Here is a 14,457-nt window from a genome sequence, read left to right as displayed (position 1 = left end):
AGATACATAGGTATATACATTTATAGAGAACGTATTTACCTCTCGGCCTGCCATACGACTTCATGGCCTTGATTCCCATTCCGACGTACGTATCCGTAGTAGCGTAGTCCACGTACATGTGTGCCGTAGTCCTCGTGTAATCGGCGAACATGCACGAACCCCGAGATACTGTCATTAGGCAGCCGAATATTGATGATGATTATAATGATGCTGTTGGTGGCGATGATAATGATGATAATGATGATGATGATACACGTGCTGCGCAATAATCGGTACTCGTTGCGAGCTGAGACCACCCCGCAAAGAGACCTTCCTTCCCGAAAACTCACCTTCGACGACAAAAATAATGACGAACAGTTTGATGACACCACGATAACGACCACGACGACAAAACTCCAAATAACGCATTCTCGACAACGAAAAATCGGATTGAAACAGATTAAGAAGAAGAAGAAGGAGAAGAAAAAGAAGAAGAAGAAAATATCATCGTTCGTTGTTGTTCACTCGATAGAGTTTTCTGACTTTTGAATATGACGACGATGACGAATATGACGAAAAGAAGAAAAAGAGGAAGGTGGTACCCCCCGGTGGAAAAAAGTTCACCGTCGTGTCCAGCATGTGTTTGCTATCAATTCATAACCGCGAGGAGCTACGGTGCTATTTCCGACTACCTGCTTGCGCAATAGGCCAGGGAGAATGAGCAAGAAGGATGAAGAGAGAGAGAGATGAGCTAGCGTGGACGAAAATATGAATCGCCGCCGAAAATACGGCGAGAACGTGACGATCCGCGTAGGAGAAGAAGAAGAAGGAGAAGAAGTAGGGGTAGAGGGGAAAGAAGGGGCTGGGTGGGGGTGTTCTCATGCACACACTCGCGCACTCGCGCATCAAAGTATATACGTACACAACGGGAACAAAGTATATACTGTAGAAGAAACGATAATGACGATCACTGGGGCAAAGGGGGTTGAGGAAGAGGGAAATTACTACTACGTCACGATACTTCCAGTTTATTTGCTTTTTTTTTTGTAGTAAAACAGTATCACAACATAATTATCACGATATTTAAATATCTTTGGTCAATGCCGAAAAATTGACCATAGAAAATATCATTTGCGTTGTTTTTTATTATAAAAGAATGAGATAAACGACGACGCCAACTACGACGACGACGACGACGACGACGACGAGGACGAGGACGACGCGACGCTCGAAGTTGTTCGCGAAGCAAAAGCACCGTGGCTGCTACGAGAAGATAGAGAGAAGAGAGAGAACGCGCGCGCGTACGGCGCGCGTGCGAGCTGCCCGTCTAAGAGGGGAGAGGATTTTGAGAGGGAGAAGGAGAAAGGAGGAGAGACGTTCAAGACGTTCGGGTGGGAGTACTTACTTATATATTCCTTTCTCGACGAAGGGATAAGAGAGAAGAATCCTATGTGTACGTCTATATCTCTATGTGTCAGGCATTTATGTATAAGTGTATGCGAGAGAGAAAGAGAGAGAGGGATGCATATGCTATGGAGACACACGTGAAGAGCAACGGAAGGCTTCCTTCCTTCCTTTCTTTTCTCTTTTTTATTTTCAATATTTTTTGTTTTCCGACAAGATACGCTAAGTTAATTATTTTATCTGCAATATGATTACTTTCTTAAATAATTCAATATTTTATTAATTATTAAATCGTTTATATTCTCGTATAATTTGTTAAGAGTTCATTTCGAATAAAAATGATTTATATGAATTATGATGAATATAATAAATCAAAGAAGTCTCGGAAATAGGAGCGAAAGAGGATAAGTAATAAGACGAAGAAGAAGCAAGCATCATTGAGTAGAAGAGTAAGAGAAAGAGAGAAAAGTAGTGGGAGAAGCACACTTGACTCGCGCACACCCCCCACCACCATTCAGTTACTCGGTGCTCGTCAGTTTTATGAATGAATTCTCCCGTGGAGAGAAGCCCTAGGCGCGCGACGTATTGCGGCGGCTTGAAAACGAGCGTAGCCGAGCGTTACCGACGTTAACCGAATGAACCAGGGCCGTCCTGTCCTTTTCTTCAATCGCGGCGGCTCGCTTACTCGGATTCATTCATGCTCGCGTTTAGTCAGCGGCCAGTAGTACACAGTACTTATATTTCCTTCACACACGAGAGAGAAACACATTGACAGCTTTCTTTTTTAACTCTCCCTCCCCTCATTCTTTTTATCTCTATAGGATTTACTACACGCTCATAAACCCATGTATTATGTATTATATAGTTTCATTTATTTCATATTACAAATATTATTATAGATATAGATTTAACAATTAAATATATAAATGTAGGATAGAACGGTTTCTCTTCGAGGAAGATATTAAAACGTATTATTCCGTAAACGCCCGTTTGAAATTTAATGCGTTACTTATTAAGACGTCCTTGTAAGCCCGTGTGCAAACCGTACCAGAGAAACTTCGTAAATAATTTAACCTTGCTTCTTCAAAGAGAGAGAGATAGAGAGAGAGAGAGAAGAAACGTTTTGCATGATTCGTTACCGAACACACGAGAACGTTATCGTTTTGCGCGAGCAGAAATAAGGATAAATAAAAATGAAAATAAATCTGCGCCTCGTCTCGTGTTAACGTGTAATTATCCTTGAGATTCCGTCGGTTGTCTTTTAATATTTTTCTTCGATTTCGTTTTTTTTTCTCTTTCTCTTTTTACTTATTATATCCGGAGAGAAAGAGAGAGAGAAAGAGAGAGAGAGAAAAAAAGATAGTACCGGTTACGAACGGACGCAGGTTATTAAATCGTACGCGCGATAAAGGAAAGAGACCTGACGCGGAAGCGAATGGTTACGACTTAAGATAGATTTAACGATGAATAAGAAAGATAGTGGAGATAGAAAGATCGATAGAGAATATTATGAACGGACGATATAATACCAACTGTCGTTGAGAAAAGCGGACGACGACGAGGATGATGCGTATGATTACAATCCATAAGTACCATCATCTCTAGTTTTCTTCTATGTGTCGGTAATTATGGAAATGGTATAAGTGAAAAATATCTAAACCATTAAAAAGAATGTATGACTCAGGTCACTTTCATAATAACCAGTTCATACAAATCTGGTTCACCTGGAACTCGGACCGTGAGAAATTATCATTCACGTTTAATTTGATATTTGTCTCGTTAAAAGAATCCCCACCACTCTTTCATACACACACACACACGCCTGCGTACATGTTTATATTCATAAATAAAATATAGATGAATTTTTATCCTTTCGACTTAATCGTGCGAAAATGACCGAGTTTATTATACGAATACTTCCACAACTATACGAAGTTGATTAATGAGAGACGCGTGGAGAGGTGAAAATTCTTGCGGCACGCGTTTCCGGTAGCGCTGGCTCATTCATAAATCCGCCGTCTCCGCCAACCCAACGTCATGAGACCACTACACCACTACTACTACTATCACCACCTTCACCGTTGTCGCCGTTGCCGTCGCCGTTGCCGCAGCTACGATATTGCCAAACGCGAGCTGCTAACTTTTACCGCTGCGTAAGACAAGACCAACAAAAAAAAAAAAAGAAAAGAAAATCAAAAAGAAGGAGAGTTCTGATCTACTCTAGTAACCGGTTACACCATGAGTATTCGTATCAATGATCGAGAATGCTCTTTCCAGTCATTTCCCAGATCCGTTTATTTTCTTATTCGATGTGAAAAGAAAAAAAATCAAACAAATTAAAAATACAAAAACAACAGATACAGGAAGGATGTTAAAAAACGATCATGGAGAAACAAAATATTAATAATAATAATAATAATAATAATAAAAAGAAGAAGAAGAGGTAAATTGTAATTCAGGAAGGAAGAATAAGTAAGAGTACCTCCTACCTATAGAAACAAGATTGATAAAAGAGATTTCCATGGTGTTAGTGCATTTATAATATACCCGTGCGTTAATGTATGAACATGAGAAATCATGAGAAGAAAAAGAAGAATATAGAAAAATGTAATTCTTCTACTAATATATATATATATATAAGCAACATAAGGTACTCTCAAGATCATAGGATGGATGTGCCGGAGGCTAGACTACTTTTTAGGCACAATTTTTAGGATAGATTCACCGTAAGCAGGAAAACGAATTATGGGGGATGCGTACGTTAATATTAAAAAGAGAAAGAAAGAGAAGGAGGGACAGAGGGAAGGAGATGGAGAGCGTGAGAAGAACGTAGTCCTAGCGTTTGCTCTCGATGCCAGAAGGCGAAGCAACCTCCCCTTTCCCCCTCTCTATCCTTCTCCTCTTTCTCCTCCTCCTCCTCTTCCTCCGCCTCCTCCTCCTCCTCCTCCTCATCCTCCTCCTTCTTCTTCTTCTTCTTCTTCTTCTTCTTGTTCCTCTTCTTTCTCGGCACTTCTCGTGCGTAAAAGAGACGGTCGCTCGCGGAACACGTCATTTCCTTTGAAAGAGCTTGAGGAGGGAAAGGAAAAGGAGGGGGTGGGACGCGGAGAGGGAAAAGAAGGGATCGAGCTCACCTGCCCCGCTACGGTCACTCGACTTCCGGCAACCCCGGCTTGTTCGTTCTCTCCTTCGTTCTTTCCTTCGTTTTCTCCTTAGTTTTCTCACTCGGTTTGCCTATGGCCCACGGCCATGTAACCGTGACTTCTCTCTCGCTAATGCTTCCGCTCCCCTTTCCGTCACACTCTACACATTTTTTTTCGTCTCTTTTTTTATCTATCTATATCTATTTTATAGATACTCTATAATAACAATAATAATGGATAACACGCACACCTATGCACATTCAATTTTTTCATCTTGGAAAATATTTCTACATTTATATAATATATAAAGAAACATATTATAGATTTATCATTTTTTTTGTTTATAAAATCATTGAATAAATGATATTTCTTAATACAATTAAATAATGATTTTTCGATTAAGTTTTCGGATAAAAATATGTATAACATTAAAAGAACTTTATCTTATGGGGAGGGAGGAATAAATTCTTTCGAGAAATTTTTGATAATTCTAATCGTTTCGAAGATAGAAAATTAAATAAGAAATTCTGTAAACAATCATTGATTGTCTATCGATAACTTTTGTTAACGTCAAAGTATAAGAAAGCAAGTTTTTTTTATAAGTGACTACATAGACTCGTTTTAAAGATCGATCATTTGTTGATTTTCTAAGAAGACGTTAAGGAAAAGATATTTTTTAACACAGTGAGAATGCTTTTTTGACTAACACGACGAAAATATTAAAAAAACATAATTTGATCATACAGAGGAAAAAATTAGACTCACTGCAAAGATAGAAAATTAAGTAGAAATTTGTGGTAAATACTCGTTGATTCGTCGACTGTATATACAATGATCAAACGTACTTTTGAAACAGTCACCGACCTTTTCTAAACGATTGAAATGTTCGAATTATATTTATTTCTATCTCTATACGTATGTTTACTTTTTTCTTCGAGAGACACCTGTAAACATTCGAGGCAGTTATAGTTCGATCGTCCTATGGTGAACAAGTCAAATTCGACGCGTGCTTCGTAAGAATATTAATATTTTTAATATTTCAACACGATTTTTCATTAATTATTAATATTTAAACAAATCTTTTTATTATAACAATCGCGTGGACTTTCGTTGTTTCCTAGTCAGTTTTTGTTAATTTCGATGTGTAAAAAAAAAAAACAAAACTTCGATAGGTGTTACTCGTGAGTAAAATTTAATGAATATTCATTTAAATTACGGTCTTTAGATGCGGTAATCTTCATGTGGTTAGACGCGGAAACAGGTATATTACTTTCCATGTAATGTTTATCATATTTTATATGCTATACAATCAATGGCAAGTAAAATCCAACTGATGACCGCTTACCATAAACATTATAATTATAATTAGTTCCTTTCATCTCCTTAATTAATATCACAGTCTTATTTCTTTTATTGTTTTTTTTTTCTAATAATTCTAATAATTGTTTTTCACATAAACCAAAAATCTTGAATAACCATTCGAGAACTCCTAATTACTTCCTTTCATCTTTTCCATTTTAAAATAAAAAATACGAGTTCATAATTACAAATCATTCTGTTTTCTCTTTTTCAGGGTTTGAAATATTTTTTCAATATTATTAACAATAGTGGTCTTAAATAATATACTTGATTTACTTTTTAGGAACTCTAATCATAATCATTCTTCCAAGCTTTTTTTGCAAGCGCGCATAATGCGGTTGGTAAAAAAAGTCACGTCGCGGTCGCGATAAAAAACTTGTTTATAGTTTTTTATTTTCGTAATCGTGTGCTCATCGTCATCTTACGGGTAGGAGACCCATCGTACAGTTATCACTGAAGATTCGAAGTAAATATATTTTTGTATCGAATAATTCCACAAAAGTTTCAATGCTTTATTAATTATAATAATGATATATTAATAGTATGGTTTTTAATTTTTAGTCGCAATTTATTTCGATATTAAAATAAATGGTCAAGAAGATAAAATCCCTTATCCAATTTTTACTTTCATACTTTTTGCATTCTCATTTATACGTGTGTTCAGGTGTTACATGTATGGATGACAAACGGTCAGTATAGCTTTAGTTTTAATTTTTTCCTATATTTGTAACTGTCATTGTGCTAGTAATGCACGATGTACTTTGCACCTGTATATGCGTATTAGGTAATAATAATAATATAATAATGGAAATTATTATTACTAGTATTATATTACTATTATTATTATATATCTACTAATATTATGCTTAATCTTGGAAAATATTTGTCTATGTAAATATAATTCGATTAATAATTATATATAATGATATATTTAAATAACTACTTTTATTTACTTGAAATTATAATCATAAAGTTTTTCGTAATTGACGATTTTCTTCCTTACTTTCTAATCCTGTTATCTTAAATATTTATTTCAAAATGATTTTAGTCGAATGGCAATCGTAACGATGAATAAAATTTCGCATAGGTATTATTTGATGCAATCAGGATTTTTATCTGAACGTTACGACAAAGGCTTAGACGATTATGCTGTCGGACGCGTAGATCCGAATGATCGTCCGATCGAAACCGGGAGGACTCCCCATTTGATTCTCTCTCTCTCTCTCTCTCTCTCTCTCTCTCTGTTTTTTTTTCTCTCTTTTCCTCTCCCTCTCCCCTCTCTCTTAGAGCTAACGAGCCGTCGCTCTCACGAAGTGCACATCACGAATCTTGCGTAACGTCGAACTAGCTAACTTTACTCCTCGTGCTTTATACCCTCCCTTCTTCCCTTCCACCCTCTTATCACGTGTCAACCTCTTCCTCCCTCCTTCCCCCCCCCTTCATCCACCTCCTCCTCATCTTTCTCCCACTTAGTAACTTTCTCGGCCAAACTTAACGTTTTTATTATTATACGAGCTCGCTTACTACGATCGATGCTTTCCTCTCGCAATAGACGATTATTGCGGCACATCGGTGATCGTAGAACACACCACGTGAAAGTCCATCGGTGACTCGGAGAGGGAAAGAGCTGACAATTTCCGGTCTTTTGCCCCCTCCCTCCTCCCTCCACCTTCCGCCAAGCCAAAGCCCCTCTTCTATCTTTCTCTCTCGTTTTCAACGTGTGAGACAGATCTGACGTCTATTTTTATCATTTAATATAACTATTCGGTAAGGGACATCCGAAGGTATCCCACCACCCCTCTCCCCTTCTCCCTCTACTATTTTTCTATTTTACATCGGCATATCAAACGTATGTTTCAGTTTAGTATTCATAGGACAGAGGTTAGAACACTGTTGAGATGTAAATCAAGTATTATGAATATGATATTAAACCTAACTGTTGTATTATCTATCGTGCATATATTTTATTGGTAATAGTATTTCTTCATTCTATACGATATTCCGTATATTATTTCGCGCGTAATAGTTAATAGGAATCATAATAGGTAATCCATCGAATTGTGACAGATTGTTTGGAAAGAAAGGAAAATAAAATGCTAGAGAGAGAGAGACGACGTTTAACGCAAATGCCACGAGCAATTAACTTACGAGTCCTATCAACTCATTAATTATGATCTATCAAGATGAACAAATTAACATGATCGATCGACATTTTCGATTAACTCGTCCCGACCCAACGCAGGATATTACTTTTTTCTTTATTTTTTCTTTTTTTTCAACTGTATCCGATCTTATCTCCTTTTCTCTTTCTTTTTTCTGTTTTTCACAATCAAGAAATCTAATTTGTCAGGTCGGAATTAACATTTATTCAAGAGGAAGTCATCTTTGTACTATAGTTACTCATTTTCATTTTTATTTATTTTGTTTTTTATTTACATTCCATCTATGCATACAAGAAATTTCTAGTTAAATTACAAAAAAAAAAGAAAAAACAAGACAATTAGTAGAAACACCGTTGGATATTATTAACGTGCAAACCGACATCACCTACTATACGTAGTAGTAAGGTTTTAATTCGATCTACGTCAAATTTGTTGATCAACTCGACGTAGTTAATTGTAAATGAAATTTTAAGTAAAAAGCAAATTACATATAAATTATAATGGAATTCTTCTCTTTCAAATGATAACAAAAAGAAATAAAAAAAAAAAAGAAGGATTTTTAAATGAGGTGTCACAAAAAGAATAAATCGGTTAAATAGGTGAGAAGAGAACCGTTATGTTAAAAATAACACAAGGATCATAGGAAACGCTCCTTTTGCGGTACGTTATCGTCGTTGTAGTCGTCGTTGTAGTCGTCGTTGTAGTCATCGTCGGCAAGGTAATACCTAACACGAAAATATGAGAAACACGTAGAAGCGCGACAGAGCGCCGGAAACGAGCTCTTGTCTAACATTAATGTACTCGAGTACGAAGTTAGTGAATGAATGGGACGACTCCGTCTAAACGCTTAAGCCATGATCCTCCTCTTCGTCTGTCTGTCCGTCCGTCCGTCTGTCTGTCTGTCTATCTGTCTATCGTCGTCTACACTTTACGGTTCTGCACTCTCGATGAATTGCATACGAATGCATATTAAAGAATGAGAGAAAGAAATTTTCGTTCGCGTTGATTCTATGATTTTAGTTCTTAGAATTTTTATATCCAAATTGATCGTTGATATCCTCTAAAATTCTCGTATGTTTTATCTTCTAAATTGCATACAATAATGGAAATATGGAATCACCAATAAAGATCATTAAGATGGAAGAAACGTAGGAAGATAAATTTTGGTTCGTTTCAATTAGTGACTTTAATATCCATAAGCTTAGATTTATTTACTTTTTGTTTTTTTTTTAAGTAATTCCCGTTAAAAATAATAACGATGTCAAATCGTTAATCGCACGAAACGACTTTATTCCTACCGTAAAAAAAAAGTATTTTCTCAAACAATTGAAACCAAAAGAAACAATAAAAATATCAACGAGGCTATTTGAGGATATTAGTTATCGTTAAAAATTCACGACATTACACGCTTTAAACGCCAAGCGAGCAGTTAAAAGTTTAAAAAGCGAGAAGAGTCAGTGCAGTAATAATACATAGTTTCAACGGCGATTACTTTATCGTCTTCTACGTTATATGCATATCGCACATTTGCGGTTTATTCACATTATCACATTCGGTTTGCTTATTTATATTTTTCTTTCTATTTTTTTCCTCCTTCGGCAATTATAATAATGGGGCATTTTCCTGCTTCTTTATACATTCTTTTTCTTGTATTTCGTTTAATTATTCTTTTTTTTCCTCGATAAAATGTGTGTTGAAATATTAATATGAACATGAAAGAAAATATAATCAGCTTGATAGTTGGACAAAATTACGAATGCACAATGTATTATCTAAATAATAATAATAATAATAATCATATTAACCGTTAATAGAAAATTTCGTTTGACTCATTCCGCTTGTACACATACAAAAAACATAGAGATACAGATATACGTATGTATACTTAGAAAGTTCGCAAACTGTAGCGACCAAGGACGTTCTTTGTCTTTGTTATTCGTCAGTCGTTGGGTAACGACGCGTTTCCAGTGATCCACACACTGCGAGTTCGAGACTTTTCTAGAGGAGGACACGAACATTAGTTGCTGTGCTGGCGCACGTGCTAACTTTGAAATCGTAAGTAAATAATACAACCCCAGAAAGGGGCAAACAGTCAGATAAACAGATAGACAGACAAATAGATAAAGACGGTGGGGGAGGGGAGGAGGGGGTTGGGGTTGGGGGAGGAATAGGAAGGGTTCGTCTTTCCGAAGGGAAAAACGAATGTGGATGCGGAACAAGGAGGTGGAGCACACTAGGTGGAAGACAGAAAAGAAGAAGAAGAAGAAGAGGTAAATGAGGAAAAGGAGAGAGGGGGTTAGAGGGGGAGGAGACTGGGAGGGAGCTAGCAGAGTTATGCCTGGGTGAGCACACGTCCGGTCATTATCGGAGCTTATCTACATGAGCACACCTCAAACGTACCCAACCAAGCCAGCGTATGTAACGTTGGAGAGTCTCCGAGAGTATTACAAGCGTGTGTTGTAAAGTAGATACCTCTAACGTTCCTCTTTTTTTTTTCTTTTTCTTTTTCTTTTTATTTTTATTTTTTTTCAACGAAACTTATGTGACCTGTCTCCTGTCTCCTCTCGTCGTTCTTCTCTCTTATCAAATATCTTCAAGTTAAATTCATACTATTAAAGAAATTTTGAACGAATGAAATTTTCTTTACTAAACTTTGAATAGAATTTTCAATAATTTTTATCCTGATGTAAATAAAATTTAAAATTCATAATCATCGAGTAAGATTAATTATAAGAAGGAATAAAAATTCTATAAGAAATGGTAAGTTTGCTTAAAAAAAAAAAGTCTTGATTGAAATAAACAAAATTAACTATTAATAATAATAATAATAATAATAATAATAATAATAATTATCGTAACGATGCCGATCCATCGTCGTCTAATTTCGTCGCGTTCGTTAGAAAAAAAAAAAAAACGTTTCGTCATCGTCTCTCGGTTACGTTAGGTTATAATATAGGATCATATATAGATGTAAAATGTGTGTGTGTGTGTGTGTTTGTTGTACGTCGGTGTAACGCGAGCAAGTGGAACGACGCTCTCGACGATAATTTTTGAGGCACAGAGGTCAGGCTAGGACGTAGGAAGAGGGCAGCAGCGCGAAGGGAAGCACGCTTCGATGCTCCCATCGTGGTCGTAACGTGCCGCGAGTCCTATACTCAAACTTAACGACCAAAGTATGGAACCGAAACAACACCAAGATCACGCGGGAACATTTATTTACAAGTAACATAGATTTTTATTACAATATAAGTAACGATCAAAGGTGGAGGGGAACCAAAATGGCGAAACGAAGAAGCATCAATGAATATTTTTCAATTTATACACATACAATCAATTATTTGTATACTTTATATCTTTGATAGGAATTCTAAATTACGATCCACATTTATATGTATTTCCTTTTTTTCTTTTCGGTTAAAAATTTGTACCAATTTTGAGATTAATTTATCGGCCACAGACTTGACCGCGCAAACGCAATATTTGTATGTAAATATTTTCTACGATATAAATAATAATTTATCAATATTTGCTTTAAGATTGTATCTGGAAGCTGATTAAGTTATCGATTCAAAATATTGTCCCAACGAATGTTAACCTAATTTTCAACAATTTTAATAAATCTTTTATACTAATAGTAAGTAAATAATAAGACTGATTCAAATAATTATAACAACATTTCATAATTAACGAGCTCAAATAGCTAATAATTAAGTTAGGAAAGATATTAAATCTCATTATCACTAGGAATCATCAATTATGCGAGACTCTCGTAAACACGTTATTATAATTAATGAACTATTTTTATTTCTCACTATAGAACTTAACTAAGAATATATATATGTATATACTTACATCGTTAAATGGGTACCCTTTTCCTTTTTCTTCTTCATTTCTTTTTTTTTTTCCTTTAGTAGTTTGCATACCGTCCTATACTAAAAGCTTTAGTCGGTAACCCTTTCAATTCGCAAGAATACCCACGCGAACGTACTGCTACTTGTTATCTGGCATTGTCTTGGCCTTCCCTCCTTTTCTTCTCCCTTTTCCTCCCCCTCCCCCTCGATCCCCTTTTCTGAATCTCTTCGCTGCGTGAGGAGACGCCATTCTGCTCGACCACCTCGTGAGAGAAACTCCTTCTCGCAACTTAATTAACGATCATCGACCGTTCCTCCAATTCATAGTCATTTACATTCGCTCATTCTCGTGTATGCTTCTTCTTCAACGATCTCTTCCCTCCCCCACCTCCTCCTCCTCTTCTTTTACCCCTCTTTTCCACACGTATATTTATATATTTTTTTTTCTTTTTCTTGGATATTTTTATCTACACTTAATCTTTACGTATTTAATTTCTTACATTTTCGTCAGAATTGCGTAAACGAAAATATTACCGAAAAAAAAAACTATCTTCATGCTGAGCGGGGCATTCTCGTAATCAGAGCAAAACAAATGAATCGAGTTAATGACGCATCGTGAAAGAAATCTTCAAAACAGTGAAATATATATTACCATAGACATTCTTTAAGATTAAAGTTTAAAAATGATAATTAACAATAACTAAATTTATCGTAAAAGTACTCCAAGGTATTAAATTATTTTAATCACCGTAGACATTAAATTCGAAGTTTTAATTATAAACAAAAAAAAAATGCATTATTGATACGTAAATAGAAAATATTTTCATTTCACTTTCATTCATCGGACAGATGATAGATTCGTACAAAAACAAGATCAATGATGCATCGTGAAAGAAAAAAAAAATACAAAAAGAAAAATTAATTACCATGGACATGCTTGAAGGATCTAAATGATTTTCATTATCGTAGGCTTAAGCTTTGAAATTAAACCTAAAAAAAAAGTATAAAAAAAAGTAATAAATAATATGTAACAAGAATGATAATGCATTATAATACTAACGTATAGAAAACACTTTGATTTCACTTTCAATTATCGCATACTAATAGATAGAAATACACACACACAGGAAAAGAGACAAAAAGGTAGATAGACACACACACATACAGACATATAAATAGAAAATTAGCGTTAACAAGTTTATGCCAGGTTCCGTCATTTGATTCCCACCTTCGCTCGAGGTGACGGTTCGTGAAAGCGTATAGTTTCAGTTAAAAACAGGCTCCTGTCCAAACTTTTTTTTTTTTTTTTTTGTTAACTTTATTAGACGTTACAGACATACACGATATAATAGATTCGTAAGAGTGTTACGTAGGTATTACGGATACACAGCGGAAAACGTTGTCATTTCTTATCTCTTTATTCTTAAGTAAATTACGACCATGTACGAAGCTCCTACCATATATTTGTATTTGTATAAAGAAATACAAAAAAAAACAATATCTAATGCAATATTTTGTTCGATCGCGATGGAATATTATTTATAATCAATCGTTGGATTTTATTCGTCCGAAAAATATTTGACAAAAATATTGATAATCCCTTTAGGCGATTTTTTTTCCCATGATTTCATTCACCAACGCCATTTCCTTTTACTTCACTCATTCCATTTCATTTCTTTTTTTAATTTTTTATTTTTATACGTTTGTTTGATCATTGATAAAAAAATTATTAATAATTATTCATCGATTTCATTAATCGATAATAATAATAATAATAGTAGTAGTTGAAGTAGTAATGAAAAAATAGTTGATAGAAAGGTAGAATCCCTTTAGGCGATATTCGCGTGATTTCATTCAGCACGCCACTTCCTCCTTTTTCTCAATTCATTTCACTTCTTTTTCACTTTTTTTTATATATTATTTTAATTTACAGCTTAACCTTGTTTCCGCTGGCCTATAAAATAAAGGAGATTGACGCGCAATTTATGCATAAACGATGAAAACGCGAAGAGAGAGAGAAAGAGAGAGAGAGAGAGAGAGACATTGGTTGGTTGGTTCCCTTGATTCGTGCAATAGTAAGAATGATCGATGATGCCGGAAACAAGAAGCTAACATAGATCGTATTCATATATATATATGAGAAACAACGATTAAGGTCGATCTTTTCTGACGCGTCTATTGTAAATTTAGTGGATATTCCCCATAAAAAGGAAAGAGAGAGAGAGAGAGAGAGAGAGAGAGAAAGAGAAAGTGTGCAATAAAAAAGAAAATAATTTAAGTCTCCATGTTAACAAGTTTTCAAGTTTTTCGAAGACAGTTAGACAAATTGAACGATTAGATTATTAATCATATAATTTATAGTAAAAATATATAAAAAAAAACACACACACACACATTTCGCAAAATAAATCATCGTAATAAATAATTGAATATTCTTAATCGAATTAAGAAGAGACATGATTGAAATGAAAAAAAAAAAAAAGAAAAAAAAAAATAGAAACAATAAATTATACAAAGTTAACGTAAGTTTAATTAAAAAGAAATTCTCGGCGCGCGTAATAG

General features: G+C 35.1%; 1 protein-coding gene across 9 annotated transcripts in view; it reads right to left on the bottom strand.

Annotated features, from left to right (window-relative positions):
* The window catches only part of LOC106787803 (ETS-like protein pointed), an 82,244-nt gene that overhangs the window by 30,010 nt on the left and 37,777 nt on the right, over positions 1-14,457 (bottom strand). For 5 of the 9 annotated variants that reach the window (XM_014750470.1, XM_014750471.1, XM_014750474.1 and 2 more), the window contains one exon: positions 40-168. The exons of 3 other annotated variants lie outside the window; for them this stretch is intronic. In XM_014750470.1, coding sequence (XP_014605956.1) covers positions 40-168 — 129 coding nt within the window. Of the gene's footprint in view, positions 1-39; positions 169-329; positions 1,149-14,457 lie in introns of those variants that run through there. One more of the 9 variants, XM_014750478.1, reaches the window with a different exon arrangement.

Source organism: Polistes canadensis, unplaced genomic scaffold (genome assembly GCF_001313835.1).
Source record: "Polistes canadensis isolate GaletaPanama2010 unplaced genomic scaffold, ASM131383v1 scaffold_115, whole genome shotgun sequence".
Lineage (NCBI taxonomy): Eukaryota > Metazoa > Arthropoda > Insecta > Hymenoptera > Vespidae > Polistes > Polistes canadensis.
Note: the sequence above shows the minus strand (reverse complement) of the source record. Positions and strands in the feature narration are given on the sequence as shown.